Consider the following 17,850-nt stretch of genomic DNA (forward strand, 5'->3'; position numbering starts at 1 on the left):
GGAGCGGTTTCACACAACAGTTCTATTACTGGTGAGAGGGCTTTTGGCCTGCAGTTTGGCCAAAACACAAATGAAGTGAGGGTTTTCCCACTTTAATACAGCCGAGTACTTTATTATATTGATAACTCTTGTCTGGCTGAATGAAGGGTGTTATATTTTTACGAGCTGACAGAGTTATCATTACTAACAAGTATATTGCTTGTCATCACAGATTGCATCATCACTCTCAGAGGTCCGGAGCAGGAGATACATTCTGCATATGGGCAGAACAGATTTCCTCCATACTAACAGCAGAGTGGATTCACGGACGTATTGATTGTGACCTAGTCAGGTAACACACTCCTGGCTGCGACTGCATCCCATACATTGGTGTCAAGAAAAGTGGTTAACTTTCAATGAACTTACATCTCACATGCAATCTTTCTTGAATATAATTGTTCTTGTGGTATATGGAATGGTATATTTATTGGGAATAACGGTGTGTGAGTTTATAGTATAGAATTATTACATACCATAAATGATAGTCAAAATACATTATTTGCAATAAATATATTAATATTGGAAATAAAGTCCCCATGCTTTTTCAAGAAGCATTAACAAACTAACACTACCTGCAATTGAAGACTAATATTTGTGTGACTCTGTATATTAATGACCGTTGGCTTCAACAAAATTATGGAGTTAATGCTTTCTTACTTTTTTGGTCCTAATTTATAGCTTTTATATATGCTTGCTATAATATTAGGTAGAAAATCCATAAAGTAAGTTACCTTTGCAGTTTCTAGGCTGCTGTGAGCGATGTAAAACACTGGGTGAGCTACTGAGAATTATTTTAAATAGATATGAATGGAGATTACTATTTCGTTTTGTATTACTTTACAAAAATATTACTTTCAGTTGGTAAAATGGTCAAGGTGGATTTATGTAATGGAGATTAATACAGGTTGAGTATCCCATATCCAAATATTCCGAAATACGGAATATTCCGAAATACGGACTTTTTTGAGTGAGAGTGAGATAGTGAAACCTTTGTTTTCTGATGGCTCAATGTGCACAAACTTTGTTTAATACACAAAGTTATTATAAATATTGTATTAAATGACCTTCAGGCTTTGTGTATAAGGTGTATATGAAACATAAATGAATTGTGTGAATGTAGACACACTTTGTTTAATGCACAAAGTTATAAAAATAATTGGCTAAAATTACCTTCAGGCTGTGTGTATAAGGTGTATATGTAACATAAGTGCATTCTGTGCTTAGATTTAGGTCCCATCACCATGATATCTCATTATGGTGTGCAATTATTCCAAAATACGGAAAAATCCCATATCCAAAATACCTCTGGTCCCAAGCATTTTGGATAAGGGAGACTCAACCTGTATTAGTGTATTTTGTTTTACATTAATGTACAGCTTTATGTCTAATTTTTTTTTAAGTAACAAATACTACAAATTACATGCATGATACTTTTCTGATATTGTGCCATCTGTAACCACTACTCTCTCCCTTACAAATCCTGTGTGCACCTGGGTACCAGTAAGGCATTATTTAATTACACAGTTAATGATAATTAGAGTGACTTCAGAAAGCTCCTGCTTTTCTTAATTACTCATTTTATTAGACTGCTTTAGTAAAGGAGAGATAGAATAAGTAAATGTCATTTGTGAGGGAAATGCTGTAAATGGCAAATTAATACTAAGCACCTTTTCAGGAATAATAAAGGTCTATATATTTGCATCGAACCAAACTAAAGTTAAATTCCAGATAAATAATACAGTTACTCATTATGAACGATTTGTGGGATAAAAAACACTTTGACACTAAGCGTCAATGAGAACGGTTCTCTCTTGAATAATTAGGTTTTCCTGCCTCTGGTAAATTCTCAGCATTTGCTCAACATTCTGAATACACATAAATTAAGAGCTGAACCAATCACTGCGAATGAAAGCTGAATAGTAAAAGAAAAAGTGGATTACCTCTTTGGCTCGCTGTACAGCATCACTCGGTGGATTCCTGATTTGTGGTGAAGACTTCGTATTGATTTTGTCATAAAGCTAAAATTAAGTGATAAAAAGAATGCAATCAGGCACTGTTCAGTGTTTAAACATTATCAATTAAACAGAATGTCCAGAGTTTTTATCTAAATAATTCAGAAGATGACTCTTTCAGGAAAGAAAATATTTAGAACTTGCTACCATTTGGTTACTAGCACAGTAAAACACTAGGGAAAATGTGTTTTCAAACGCAGAAAACTTTGAGAAAGTTTCCTGCTGTAATAGCTGTCTTGAGGAAGTGATGAAAATCCCTAATTAAGCGTTAGCAGCCTGAAAGAATGTGGATATCCAAGATTATGCTTCCACAGCTTTCACTATTACCATTTATGTACTAAAACAGTACTGAATATATTTTTCATATGGTTGGCTCAATGCTAGAAATTTAACTTATGTACTAAAATAAGATTTTACTCACCGGTAAATCTATTTCTCGTAGTCCGTAGTGGATGCTGGGTACTCCGTAAGGACCATGGAGAATAGACGGGCTCCGCAGGAGACTGGGCACTCTTTAAAGAAAGATTAGGTACTACATCTGGTGTGCACTGGCTCCTCCCTCTATGCTCCTCCTCCAGACCTCAGTTAGGGAAACTGTGCCCGGAAGAGCTGACATTACAAGGAAAGGATTTGGAATCCAGGGTAAGACTCATACCAGCCACATCAATCACACCGTACAACTCGTGATAACTATACCCAGTTAACAGTATGAACAACTGAGCCTCATTAAACAGATGGCTCAGAACAAAAAACCCTATAGTTAAGCAATAACTATATACAAGTATTGCAGAATTCCGCACTTGGGACGGGCTCCCAGCATCCACTACGGACTACGAGAAATAGATTTACCGGTGAGTAAAATCTTATTTTCTCTGACGTCCTAGTGGATGCTGGGTACTCCGTAAGGACCATGGGGGTTATACCAAAGCTCCCAAACGGGCGGGAGAGTGCGGATGACTCGGCAGCACCGAATGAGCAAACTCAAGGTCCTCCTCAGCCAGGGTATCAAACTTGTAGAATTTTGCAAACGTGTTTGATCCCGATCAGGTAGCAGCTCGGCAAAGTTGTAAAGCCGAGACCCCTTGGGCAGCTGCCCAAGAAGAGCCCACCTTCCTCGTGGAATGGGCTTTGACTGATTTAGGATGCGGCAGTCCAGCCGCAGAATGTGCAAGTTGAATCGTGCTACAGATCCAGCGAGCAATAGTCTGCTTAGAAGCAGGAGCACCCAGCTTGTTGGGTGCATGCAGGATAAACAGCGAGTCAGTTTTTCTGACTCTAGCCGTCCTGGAAACATAGATTTTCAGGGCCCGGACTACATCCAGCAACTTGGAGGCCTCCAAGTCCCGAGTAGCCGCAGGCACCACAATAGGTTGGTTCAAATGAAACGCTGATACCACCTTAGGGAGAAATTGGGGACGAGTCCTCAATTCTGCCCTGTCCATATGGAAGATCAGATAGGGGCTTTTACATGACAAAGCCGCCAATTCTGACACACACCTAGCCGAAGCCAAGGCCAAAAGCATGACCACTTTCCACGTGAGATATTTCAACTCCACGGTCTGAAGTGGCTCAAACCAATGTGATTTTAGGAAATCCAACAAAACGTTGAGATCCCAAGGTGCCACTGGAGGCACAAAAGGGGGCTGAATATGCAGCACTCCCTTAACAAACGTCTGAACTTCAGGCAGTGAAGCCAGTTCTTTTTGAAAGAAAATAGACAGGGCCGAAATCTGGACTTTAATGGATCCCAATTTTAGGCCCATAGTCACTCCTGACTGTAGGAAGTGCAGAAATCGACCCAGCTGAATTTCTTCTGTTGGGGCCTTCATAGCCTCACACCAAGCAACATATTTTCGCCATATGCGGTGATAATGTTTTGCTGTCACATCCTTCCTAGCTTTTATCAGTGTAGGAATGACTTCAACCGGAATGCCCTTTTCCATCAGGATCCGGCGTTCAACCGCCATGCCGTCAAACGCAGCCGCGGTAAGTCTTGGAACAGACAGGGCCCCTGCTGTAGCAGGTCTTGTCGGAGCGGCAGAGGCCAAGGGTCCTCTGAGATCATTTCTTGTAGATCCGGGTACCAAGTCCTTCTTGGCCAATCCGGAACGATGAGTATAGTTCTTACTCCTCTCTTTCTTATTATCCTCAGTACCTTTGGTATGAGAGGAAGAGGAGGGAACAATTAACCGACTGGTACACCCACGGTGTCACTAGAGCGTCCACAGCTATCGCCTGAGGGTCCCTTGACCTGGCGCAATATCTTTTTAGCTTTTTGTTGAGGCGGGACGCCATCATGTCCACCTGTGGCCTTTCCCAACGGTGTACAATCATTTGGAAGACTTCTGGATGAAGTCCCCACTCTCCCGGGTGGAGGTCGTGCCTGCTGAGGAAGTCTGCTTCCCAGTTGTCCACTCCCGGAATGAACACTGCTGACAGTGCTATCACGTGATTTTTCGCCCATCGGAGAATCCTTGTGGCTTCTGCCATCGCCATCCTGCTTCTTGTGCCGCCCTGTCGGTTTACATGGGCGACCGCCGTGATGTTGTCTGACTGAATCAGCACCGGCTGGTTTTGAAGCAGGGGTTTTGCCTGGCTTAGGGCATTGTAAATGGCCCTTCGTTCCAGAATATTTATGTGTAGGGAAGCCTCCTGACTCGACCATGGTCCTTGGAAGTTTCTTCCCTGAGTGACTGCCCCCCAACCTCGGAGGCTTGCATCCGTGGTCACCAGGACCCAGTCCTGTATGCCGAATCTGCGGCCCTCGAGAAGATGAGCACTCTGCAGCCACCACAGCAGAGACACCCTGGCCCTCGGAGACAGGGTGATCAGCCGAATCATCTGAAGATGCGATCCGGACCACTTGTCTTTCAGATCCCACAAAGATCCTTGCATGGAACCTGCCGAAGGGAATTGCTTCGTAAGAAGCTACCATCTTTCCCAGGACTCGCGTGCAGTGATGCACAGACACCTGTTTTGGTTTCAGGAGGTCTCTGACCAGAGATGACAACTCCTTGGCCTTCTCCTCCGGGAGAAACACCTTCTTCTGTTCTGTGTCCAGAATCATACCTAGGAACAGCAGACGCGTCGTAGGAACCAGCTGCGACTTTGGGATATTCAGAATCCAGCCGTGCTGTTGTAGCACTTCCTGAGATAGTGCTACTCCAACCAACAACTGCTCCATGGACCTCGCCTTTATAAGGAGATCGTCCAAGTACGGGATAATTATAACTTCCTTCTTTCGAAAGAGTATCATCATTTCGGCCATTACTTTGGTCTGTCCACGGCACCGAGGGTATTTACCAAACGGCAACGTCTGGAATTGGTAATGGCAGTCCTGTACCACAAAACGGAGGTACACCTGGTGAGGTGGGTAAATGGGGACATGTAGGTAAGCATCCTTGATGTCCAGTGATACCATGTAATCCCCCTCTTCCAGGCTTGCAATAACCGCCCTGAGCGATTCCATTTTGAACTTGAACTTCCTTATATAAGTGTTCAAGGATTTCAAATTTAGAATGGGTCTCACCGAACAGTCTGGTTTCGGCACCACAAACATTGTGGGATAGTAACCCAGTTCCTGTTGAAGGAGGGGAACTTTGATTATCACCTGCTGGAGGTACAGCTTGTGAATTGCCGCCAGTACTACCTCCCTGCCCTGGGGAGTAGCTGGCAAGGCTGATTTGAGGTAACGGCGAGGGGGAGACTTCTCGAACTCCAGCTTGTATCCCTGAGATACCACTTGTAGAACCCAGAGATCCACCTGTGAGCGAACCCACTGGTCGCTGAAGTTCCGGAGACGGGCCCCCACCGCACCTGGCTCCACATGTGGAGCCCCAGCGTCATGCGGTGGACTTAGTGGAAGCAGGGGAGGATTTTTGTTCTTGGGAACTGGCTGTATGGTGCAGCTTTTTCCCTCTACCCCTGCCTCTGGGCAGAAAGGACGCGCCTCTAACCCGCTTGCCTTTCTGAGGCCGAAAGGACTGTACTTGATAATACGGTGCTTTCTTAGGCTGTGAGGGAACCTGAGGTAAAAAAGTCGACTTCCCAGCTGTTGCTGTGGACACGAGGTCCGAGAGACCGTCCCCATACAATTCCTCACCCTTATAAGGCAAAATTTCCATGTGCCTTTTAGAATCAGCATCACCTGTCCACTGCCGAGTCCATAATACTCTCCTGGCAGAAATGGACATTGCATTAATTCTAGATGCCAGCCGGCAAATGTCCCTCTGTGCATCTCTCATATATAAGACTACGTCTTTAATATGCTCTATGGTTAGCAATATAGTGTCCCTGTCAAGGGAATCAATGTTATCAGACAGGGAATCAGACCACGCTGCTGCAGCACTACACATCCATGCTGAAGCAATAGCAGGTCTCAGTATAGTACCTGAGTGTGTATACACAGACTTCAGGAAAGCCTCCTGCTTTCTATCTGCAGGCTCCTTTAAGGCGGCCGTATCCTGAGAAGGCAGTGCCAACTTTTTTGATAAGCGTGTGAGCACCTTGTCCACCTTAGGGGATGTCTCCCAGCGTAACCTATCCATTGGCGGGAAAGGGTACGCCATTAGTAACCGCTTAGAAATTACTAGTTTCTTATCTGGGGAACCCCACGCTTCTTCACACAATTCATTTAACTCATCAGATGGGGGAAAAGTCACTGGCTGCTTTTTCTCCCCAAACATAATACCCTTTTTTGTGGTAACCGGGTTAATGTCAGAAATGTGCAACACATTTTTCATTGCCGTAATCATGCATCGGATGGCCCTAGTGGATTGTACATTTGTCTCATCCTCGTCGACACTGGAGTCAGACTCCGTGTCGACATCTGTGTCTGCCATCTGAGGTAGCGGGCGTTTTTGAGCCCCTGACGGCCTCTGAGATGCCTGGGCAGGCGCGGGCTGAGATGCCGGCTGTCCCAAAGCTGCGTCATCGAACCTTTTATGCAAGGAGTTGACACTGTCGGTTAATACCTTCCACATATCCATCCACTCAGGTGTCGGCCCCGCAGGGGGCGACATCACACTTATCGGCACCTGCTCCGCCTCCACGTAAGCGTCCTCATCAAACATGTCGACACAGCCGTACCGACACACCGCACACACACACAGGGAATGCTCTGACTGAGGACAGGACCCCACAAAGTCCTTTGGGGAGACAGAGAGAGACTATGCCAGCACACACCAGAGCGCTATATAACAGAGGGATATACACTATACACAAAGTGAATTTTCCCCCTATAGCTGCTTATATCACAATTTGCGCCTAAATTTATGTGCCCCCCCTCTCTGTAGTGTATACTGCAGGAGAGAGCCTGGGGAGCGTCCTTCCAGTTGAGCTGTGAAGAGAAAATGGCGCTGGCTGTGCTGAGGAAGATAGCCCCGCCCCTTCAGCGGCGGGCTTCTCTCGCTTTTTATAATGTTAATGGCGGAGGTTTTTGCACATATACAGTGTTATACACTGTATTGTGTGCTTTTTGTGCCAAAAGGTATACTAATTGCAGCCCAGGGCGCCCCCCCCAGCGCCCTGCACCCACCAGTGACCGGAGCGTGTGGTGTGCTGTGGGAGCAATGGCGCACAGCTGCAGTGCTGTGCGCTACCTTATTGAAGACCGGAGTCTTCAGCCGCCGATTTTCTCCGGTTTCTTCGGTCTTCTGGCTCTGCAAGGGGGACGGCGGCGCGGCTCTGGGAACGGACGATCGAGGTCGGGCCCTGTGTTCGATCCCTCTGGAGCTAATGGTGTCCAGTAGCCTTAGAAGCACAAGCTTGCTGCAAGCAGGTAGGTTTGCTTCTCTCCCCTAAGTCCCACGTAGCAGTGAGTCTGTTGCCACTGAAAATAAAAAACTAACAAATACTTTCTTTATAGTGAACTCGGGAGAGCCCACTAAGTGCATCCAGCTCAGGCCGGGCACAGATACTAACTGAGGTCTGGAGGAGGGGCATAGAGGGAGGAGCCAGTGCACACCAGATGTAGTACCTAATCATTCTTTAAAGAGTGCCCAGTCTCCTGCGGAGCCCGTCTATTCCCTATGGTCCTTACGGAGTACCCAGCATCCACTAGGACGTCAGAGAAAAGAAAAAAAAAGTAACACTGCGCGTACACATCAATGCATTTCATAGTTCATATCAACATATATACAATAGACTATATCACACCCTGCTGGGGATCCAGTCAGGTTTAGGTTGTTGGGGGAGGGATAGGGGTAGGCTAGGGGAGGTGAGTGGGTTAGGCTGCGGGGAGGGGGACTTAGGTCTGGGCTAGGAGCCCCAGGATAAGGCTGCAGGAACGGGTGGTCAGGTTTAGGCACACCACTGGGGTGAGGGGTGAGTGTTAGGGTCAGGCTACAGAAAAGGAGGGTTAGGGGGTATGGGGATTACAGATCGTATACTCACCTAATACGTGTCGGGATCCTGAGCGTTGGGATGCTGCTGTTAGTATTATGACTGCTGGCATCCCAAGCGCCAGTATCCCGATTCCATTACCTATGCTGATATGCCTTTAAGGAGAGCAGGGAAGATCCAGATGGGAGGGGTGTTACTCTGATTCCTGGAATTATGTTGCTGGGGGCAGGGCTACAATGACACCATTCATTGCAAATCCCAATAATATGCTCCCTATCACTTCATTGGAAAAGTGTCGGGATGTGGGAGGTTGGCACACTTTCCTGCTTGCTCTCCCTCAGATACACAAGTCACTGTGAATTCCAGGACAGGAGGCAAGTATGATTATATAAACTTTCCTGTATATTTGTAAAAGCAAAGAGTTTTGAGGTCTGCTATGTTCATTAAGAAAACTTGATTATAATAAAGGATTAGTGTTCCATCAGCTGTACATTATCATAGATATTGGAAGTCACTTCATAAACTCATGACCTCCATAAAAGAATTCAGTCTGTACCCTCATACTTCTATGTGAACACAGAACTACCCAATGACCAATACAACCTAATCATGTACAGTAGGGTGCATATTATTACAATTAACATTGCAAAACTAAATCGTAAATACCTTATATAGTGCCCCATTTAATAAGAAAAGAATGGCACAATATAGCGCCCGCTTTTGTTGCTGCTCGCTGCACTATATAGTTAACTGCTGTTGGCATTTAACACTGCCTTGCATGCAGCGAGTGGTAGTGATACTTTACCAAGCAGCGTTGTTTTTTCCTGCACTCCTGCTGCTGATGAGTGAATACTTCAGTGCAAAGTAGGGATGACCAGCGACAATCAATGATTCAAAATCATTGATGGTTTGTTTTAAATACTTTTACCATTAATGTGGGAGAACAAGATGGTTTCCCACCATCAATGGTACAGAACCACCCAATGATTTTGTTTTTTGTTTTTATTCTTCTTCTACAAGATGCCGAAACACAAAGCATAGCTCCTCCCCTGACACCAGCAAAGCAACATTCCCAGGCTCTGATTGGCCCGCTGCCCATTAAATCGTAAAGCAGGAATGACCATCGGTGGGTGAAACCATTGATAGTTCCCTTAGAGATGGTTATATACAATTAAAGTTAACCATTAATGGTACCATCAATGGTTAACCCACCGATGGCTATCCATAGTGAAGAGAGCAAGGTAAGGGGCGAAGAGCGGGAGGAGCTGCAGCACTACATTGTTGGTAATGTCCTGGATGTTGGCAAACCACCAGCCTATTACCACTCGCCGACGGAAATGGATGAGTCTGAAACTTCACAACGAGTGAGAAGTCACAGACCCTGTTCGTTGTTAACTTCAAAGTCCATACTGTTTGTATGGGTGGGAAAAAGCAGCCGAGCCCTGCTCACTAAACTAGGACAAACTACAGCATCTGCCTTAACAGATACCAGAAAGTTGCTTAAGCACTTTTTCATATTAGAAATGAGTGATGAAACGCTTCTCTCTAGTTATTAAATAAAGCCATAGGTTCTTATGTCACGAAGGGATAAGAAATGTAAAGTCTACAAGTGAAAAAATATTTAGCCTAACAAAAACACAATTTTTGATTACAAAACTGCAAGAAATGAGAATGCACGGGTCTTTACATTAGTAACCATAACATATTCACTACAAAATTATGAATTTAGACACAAATCTAAATATCTGGCAGCTACAGTATGGTTTAAATCACCCTTCAATATCTAATAAGTGCATAGCAAATTTTATCACACTTGCAAATAATCATTCACATGGCATAACATTTAATGCCGTTTCTTAACCAACAATAATTTTGTATTGTACAAAATAGATACACAAAAACAATACAGTTAAAATTACATTTGCTCAGTAAGTTAGCGTAAAAAAAACATACATGTGATTAGCACTTACAGCACAGCTTCATGGCTGAAACACTCAGGTGTACAGCAACAGCATCTCATAACTAGGCTGGAAAGCGATTCATGATGCAGTCAGTAGATCATTTATCAGATTACAGGACATTTATTTTTAGGCCCTAGTTAATGCTGGTATGCAACACAAGGCAACTTGAGGTTATGATTCCATCCAAGATAAAGCTTATGGTACATCTATTTTTGAAAGGATCTAATTATGAAAATATTTTTATGTTGTCATGTTAATTTACCATTACATCCACTAAGACACAGCTTTTCTTGTTTCAGGCAATAGTCCATGCTAGGCTGAAACACACAGGGAATGCAGACAAGAAGCTACACATGGGCATTAATGTGTTTATATGTCTAACTACAGAGATTGGGGCTTCTATTTGGCTCCTACCCTTCCCCCTCCAGCCCTGCAGCAATTGGCAAATGGAAAGGCTTTAACATTATCCGCTGGACCCTCAAGCATTTATGCTTGGTACAACATAATTACGGCCAATAGTAGCATTCCAACACTTCCTGCTGCGGTGTAATAGTTACTAAAATAACATGCTTTAAATATTCTGAAAACCCTATGGGAGGAAATCAAATGTTATATCGCACCCGATCTCCTGTCTAAAGTGATAGGAGATTGGAGGGCGATAATCACCTGTGCTATTTTATTGCACTCAGAAGTGTCGGGTATAGCCGCAAATGGTGGCTAAACCAGACCAAACTAATGGGCGCAATGCGCAATGTCCCATTTGAGTGCTCAAATAGGTAACTTTTCACTCATTTCAGCTTGCCACCCCCAGGCAGTGTTAGCTGAAATGACCGCGCCGGCAGCAGATTGCACCCAAAGGTAGCAACCTGCTCCGTTTGGTACCATCTAGTGGTGTCTGGCACGACTAACAACTGAATAAGTTGTAACAAAGTGTGCACTGCTCAGCGAAAGAAGAACCCCATTGAAGTCTATTTGATAAATAAGCAGAAATACTAGGAAATGGAATCTGATAACTGACTGCCTTCTATATATACACATCAAAAATGTATGTGATATGTAAACAAAAATACATTTAGACACTGAGTCTAAGTCCGAGGATCCACTGGATAACAATGGGGTATGATGAAGCAACAGCGGATTTGCACCAATCGGTCAAAGCTTTCCAGTCTCCCAGCATGCAATGGGCCCGTCCATATATCCCCGCAAATCAGTTGAATTCCATAGCTAAAGGCAGAAGCATCATAGATAGCCCTAATCAGGCGATAAGAACACACATGCACACCCTTCCGTACAAGAAGGAAGAGGTTAGTGAGTAAAAGGATCCTCAAATCAGGTGGGTCAGGGTGGTATCCCTGTGGATCCTGCGGACTTAGGAGAAATACCGCTATCAACAGTAAGTTCTTACCATAACGTATATTTCTACGGCAGGGCCCACAGGCCATACTCTCTTGTGAAATCCGTAGAGAATGAAAAGAGAATCTGTCTTTCTGATGGCACTGGTACGATCCACGTAGATCCTTAATGCATGGACCACGTCCAGTGATGCATCGCCCGCAGAAAGGCCCGGTACCTGGAAAGCCGGACTACAATTTCTTCATTAAGGTGGAATTTAGACACCACCTTCGGAAGATACCCAAATCTAGCTCTGAGAACTACTTTATCTAGATAAAAAAAAATCAGAAATGGGGAACGACATGATAGTGCCCCTAAATCTGATACTTTTCTAGCCGACGTCATAGCCAGTAGAAAGAGAACTTTAGCTGTCACTCACTTAAGTTCCACTTTATTAAGTGGTTCAAATGGGGCAACTTGAAGGGCTTTCAGGACTAGACTTAAGTCCCATGGCACTGTAGGAGGAACACAAGGAGGTTGAATACACAGCATTCCTTGGAAAAAAGTATGCACATCCTGTATGTTAGCAATTTTCTTTTGGAACCATACAGTCAATGCTGACACACTCTCAAGGAAGCCACCTTCAAACCTTAATCCATTCCTGCCTGAAGGAATACTAAGACCCTGAAAAGGCTGAAAGACTTAGGGTCCATTTTCCGTTTACAGCACCAATTAATATAGGTTTGCCATATTCGGTGATAAATGCGAGCGGAGGAAGGTTTCCTTGCTCTGATCATAGTTTGAATTACCTGTTGTGAGAATGCGCTTTACTTCAGGTTAGAGGTTTCAAGAGCCACGCCGTCAAAGACAGTCGATCCAGATGTCTGTGATAACAAGGACCCTGCATCAGTAGATCTGGATGTTGAGAGAGCAGACGTGGAGCATACATCGACATTCTCTGCAGATATGTGTACCAATGCCTTCTGGGCCAAGCCGGAGCTATTAGTATCAGGGCACTTTTACCTTGCTTTATCTTTCTCACCACCCTGGGTAATTGGAGGAAACACTTAAGCCAGATGAAAGTCCCATCTCACCGACAGGTCATCCACAAAGATCGATCTGGGATGCTTTGTTCTTGACCCATATGCGAGAACTGTGTTGTTCAGTCGGGACGCCATGAGATCTATCTCTGGCAACCCCCACTTGTCTACTAGAGTCTGGAAGACCTCCGGGTGTAGAGCCCATTCGCTTGCCTGAATGGCGTGTCGACTGAGAAAGTCCGCTTCCCAGTTTAGGACTCCCGGAACGAACACTGCGGACAAGGCTGGATGATGAAGTTCTCTCCACTTTAGTATGTGACTAACCTCCTTCATCGCTTTTCGGCTGCATCTCCCTGATGGTTGAGGTATGCTACTGCCGTCACATTGTCCAAGCGGATCTGGACTGGTTTTCCCCCGAAGAATGTCCTTTGCCTGAATCGGTGCCATGTATAAGACCCGAAGTTCCAATACATTTATTGGCAGGCAACCTTCTTCCTTGGTCCATTGCCCCTGAAAACACAACCTTCCTGACACTGTTCCCCAGCCCTGGAGACTGGCATCTGTCATCAGAATTCCCAATCTGATATCCAAAAGGGTCTCCCCTTGTCCGGATGGGATGTCTGTAGCAACCAGGCTAATTAACTTCTTACTTCTATTGTAAGAACCATAGTCTGTGTTTTTATCGTCTGATGCAACCCATTCCATTTGGCAAGAATCAGATGCTGAAGAGGCCTCGAGTGAAATTGTGCATACTCCACCAAGTCGAATGTTGACACCATCAAACCCATCACACGCATTGCTGCGTGAATGGATAACTTTTGACTGTGTAGCAGTTCCTGAATCCTTGACTGAACCTTGGATATCTTGTTCTAAGGTAACATTACTCTTTGAAGACCTGAATCCAGTACAGCCGCCAAGTGAGTCATCCGCTGTGACGGAACCAGAGACGATTTTGCCCAATTTTTGAGCCATCCGTGCTTCTGCAGACACGTTATTGTCTGTTGCATATGACATAGGCGCAATTCCTGTGACTGTGCCAGGATTAAAAGATTGTCGACGTATGGAAAAATTCTTATCCCCTGTTGGCAGAGATAAACTGCCATAACCACCATAATCTTGGTAAATACTCTGGGGGTTGTGGCTAACCCAAAAGGTAGGTCCTGAAACTGCTGTTAGAGGATAACGAACCTGAGATTGCACTGCCGGGACAGTGCTATAGGAACATGTAGCTAAGCATCCTGTATATCCAGGGATACCATATAATCCCCTGGCTCCATGGGCAAAATGATGGAATATAAAGTCTCCATGTGAAACAGAGGTACCCAAATGTATTTATTCAGCACTTTGAGATTGAGAATGGGCCGAAATTACCCATTTGGCTTCTGAACTAAAAACAGGTTGGAGTAAAACCCCTGTCCTCGTTGTGCATGGGGAACTGGAATGACTACTCCTGACTGAAGCAAATTCTGAAGTGCCTCTTGCAAAGCCCTGGCTTTAGTCTCTACCCGAGACGGGCTGGTACAAAAAAAACCTTTGAGGAGGGTGTTTCTTGAAGGCAAAAGCATAACCTAGAGATACCGCTTCCTGCACCCAGGCATCTGTTGTAGACTGCTGCCAGATCTGTGCAAACTGAAGAAGTCGGCCCCCCACCCTGGGATCCCCCAGGTGGAGGCCCGCACCATCAGGCTGATGGCTTATCTGTTTTACCAACGGGTCCTCTGGTAGCCTAATGCTTTTTAGTCTTACCAGACTTCTTGTATTGGGACTGCCTGCTATCACTTTTACCTTTAGCTTTTCCTTGAGACCGAAAGGGCCGAAAAGCCATAACTTTAGGTTTGAAATTTTACAGTATGTGGAAGGAAACTTTACCCTTCTTGGAGTCTGTTTCCGACTCCAAAATATTTGTCAATTATTTACCAAAAAGAATATCTCCAGAAAAGGGCAAAAATTCCAAAACCTTCTTAGATTCTGAATCAGCTACCCACGTATGTAGCCTAACTGCTCTACAAACAGCTATTGTTGAAGCTGATGCCCTGGAGGCAATAGTACCCATAGCCAATGCAGCTTCTTCCAAGAACATTGCAGTCTGCTTTATATGTGCTATATGGGATTTTTGCTCACTAGATGCTATTGAAAAATCCCCCTCCAATGCATCAGCCCAGGCACCCACTGCCTTTACCATCCAAGCTGAAGCCATGGCTGGCCTTATGACTGCCTCAGACAGGGAAAAAAATGTTTTTTAGAAAACCATCCACTCTCCTATCCATGACATCATTTAATGATGTTTAAGGCAAAGGTAATGTAGATTTTCGCACTAATTGAATCACATGCATACTTTAAGAGCCACCTCCCTTTTTAAACAATCCCCAGCTGGAAGACGGTAATTGAAATTCCATTTCTTAGGAATTCTAAACTTATTAGGCGTAGCCCAAGCCTCTTCTATGATTTCCGTCAGCTGATCTGACCCTGGAAACTCAGTCTTAACTGTTTTGGGACATTTAAACACAGATGCCTTGGATTTTAACACAGGCTCTGCTGAATTCTCTAAGGATAGAATGGCTTTCATTGCTTTAATTAACTCAGCTATATCCACTGAGCTGAGACCTTCATCTTCCTCATCGTATGCCAAAGTACAATTAATTGAGCTTTCATCCTCCGATGAATCCTCATCTGAACCATGTGTAGCCTGTGAGGATGAAGATTTACTTACCATCGGCTTATCAGCCTGTTTCTTTTGAGAGGCAGCTGCTGGCAGTGATACACCACAGATGGGAAGCTGCACGCGAGGGTTAATCGTGTAACCTATCCCCAGTACAGGAGTTGGAGGAATTATCCATTCAGCTATACTGGATAAAGTCTGTGCAAACATAGCCCAAGGTGGATCAACCTGCACCTGAATCTGCCATGTATTTTTCAAGAACCCCTGGTGAAAGCTAGAACAATTTGCACACAAACCATCCTGAACCAGATCCTGAGAGGATAACACAGCTTTGCAAGACAAATATGAGATGAGTGTTGGTGTTGCTGTGAGTGTATTTTAGTCACCTTTGCCGCTCTTAGACATGATAATCAACACTTCCACAGTGTACTACACAATTTGTGACTGTAATCACTTTAAGCTTTTTAAAATGACATACAATCCACCCTACCCATGCACCAGCAATTAGGATCGGAATAGAACAAAACTGAAAGAATATAGTAAAGTCAGCAATCACACTAGCTGTCAATCACATGTTATACATTAGTATAATAAGCAATATGAGCACATCATCAACTACAACTACATTTCAAGTATGTAGGAGAACATATCACTGAATCATGTTTAAACAGATCTACCGTATTCAGATGCACTGCAAAAGAAATAACAGTAAATGTATACAGACTCATATGCAATAGGCATATACTCAAAAAGGTAGATAGAGACTTAGTGCTGTATTACCCGTACTCAGTAGAGTGGGATACAGGGAGACTCACCTCGCTTCCAGAACCGATCAATATGATCGCAAACGCTGAGTGGATCCAGACGCTAGTGTACACTGCCGCTCCGTGAACCTATAGAGAACACAGACGCACTAGTCACACAGCCGCCTATGCTGCGACTGGGTCCCCTTCGTGTACAGCGTCTGAGATGGAAGCGGGAAACCGTTCATGGTGGGAGACTCTGAGGAAACTGGTCATGAACCAGGGGGAGGGGCATCCAGGAGAGCGTCAGGCTCCCCACTGCTGACATCAACCCTAGGGATCGCGGCCTCATACTATTCCTGGAGCCTATGATCCCTAAGGTCTAGCGCTGGTGCACCTGAGGTGGCAGCCGTGTGAGCGACTGTTTGGTAGTCTCCTTCCAAAACAGTGCGGCTGTGTCCGTATTCCCCTTCTAAGCGGAACCAATGCCTTACCTTCTCCCTGTGCTTCGGCCACAGCCCGGTAACGTCTGCTGTATCTGCTAGTATATCCAACACAGACGCCTGCCGAAACAGCACTGTACTCGTGGGTAAGCGTTTTCGCAACACGGTGGAGAGTTGCTGGAGCGACTCTTTCTAAGGTACGTATAAGATGCTGTTTAGAAAGATTGCTCAGAAAAATAGTAAGACTATAAAAATAAAATAAAAAAGCTCAGGGCTGTTAAAAACCAGCAGCCCTCTGACCATGGTCCGGCTACTGCCGCACCAAACAAAAAACTGATTTGCCTGAGCCAGGAGGCGGGTATATATGGACGGGCCCGTTGCATGCTGGGAGGCCGGAAGGCTTTGACAGATTGGTGCAAATCAGCTATTGCTTCATCTTATCCCACTGTTATCCTGTGGATCACCTGTGGACCCTGCCGGAGAAAGTACAAATAATGCTCTACTTGTGAATTATATTTACATATATACGTCAGATGTATTACAATTTTCATTAACTACTTAACGATTGAAACAGAGAACCAGATAAAGATATTCAATCTGTCAAGTATTACGGGCAATTATTTTGAACATGATTGATATATGCCGTGTCCAAACTGAAAGATATATGGTAACTACACGGCCTGGCAATGCTTTATTTATACTCTGCTGAGTATAAATAATTTAATAATAATTTTATTTATATAGCGCTCTATCTCCAATAGGACTTAAGGAACAGAATTAACATAATACAGTACAGAAAGCATGAAGTACAGAAGAGCTTTTCATAAAATACAGAGAACTTGGAGATACTAAAGGGATAATTATGGAAATGCATGAGTAAATATGAGAGTCTTGGGTCTGTCTGAAGGCTTCTATAGAGCATCTTGAACTGTGTGGAGAAGCGAGTTCCATAGCGACGGAGCCACATGGCAAAAAGCTAGACCTCCAGATGAATTATAGGAGATTCTTGGTGTTGCTAAAAGTCCTTCATCTAAGTAGTGTTCGAGCAGGGCAGTATGGAATCAGGAGCTGCTCAGGTACCTTGGGTACTGGCGATGTAGAGCTTTGAAAGTCAGTTAGCAAATCTTAAAGATGATTCACCATCTTACAGGCAACCAGTGGAGGGCATAGAGAATGAGTTATGTGGCTAGATCGGGGCTGGATGAATAACAACCTCGCAGCTGCGTTTTGTAACAGCTGTAAGTGGTGTAATTCTATTGCTGGCAGACCAAGGTAGAGG

General features: G+C 44.5%; 1 protein-coding gene across 13 annotated transcripts in view; it reads right to left on the minus strand.

The window, feature by feature from the left end:
* CASK (calcium/calmodulin dependent serine protein kinase) overlaps positions 1–17,850 on the minus strand; it is an 887,710-nt gene that overhangs the window by 204,875 nt on the left and 664,985 nt on the right. For all 13 annotated transcript variants that reach the window (XM_063955614.1, XM_063955617.1, XM_063955611.1 and 10 more), the window contains one exon: positions 1,980–2,057. In XM_063955614.1, the coding sequence (XP_063811684.1) occupies positions 1,980–2,057 (78 nt within the window). The remainder of the gene's footprint in view (positions 1–1,979; positions 2,058–17,850) is intronic.

Source organism: Pseudophryne corroboree, chromosome 2 (assembly GCF_028390025.1).
Source record: "Pseudophryne corroboree isolate aPseCor3 chromosome 2, aPseCor3.hap2, whole genome shotgun sequence".
NCBI classification, from domain to species: domain Eukaryota; kingdom Metazoa; phylum Chordata; class Amphibia; order Anura; family Myobatrachidae; genus Pseudophryne; species Pseudophryne corroboree.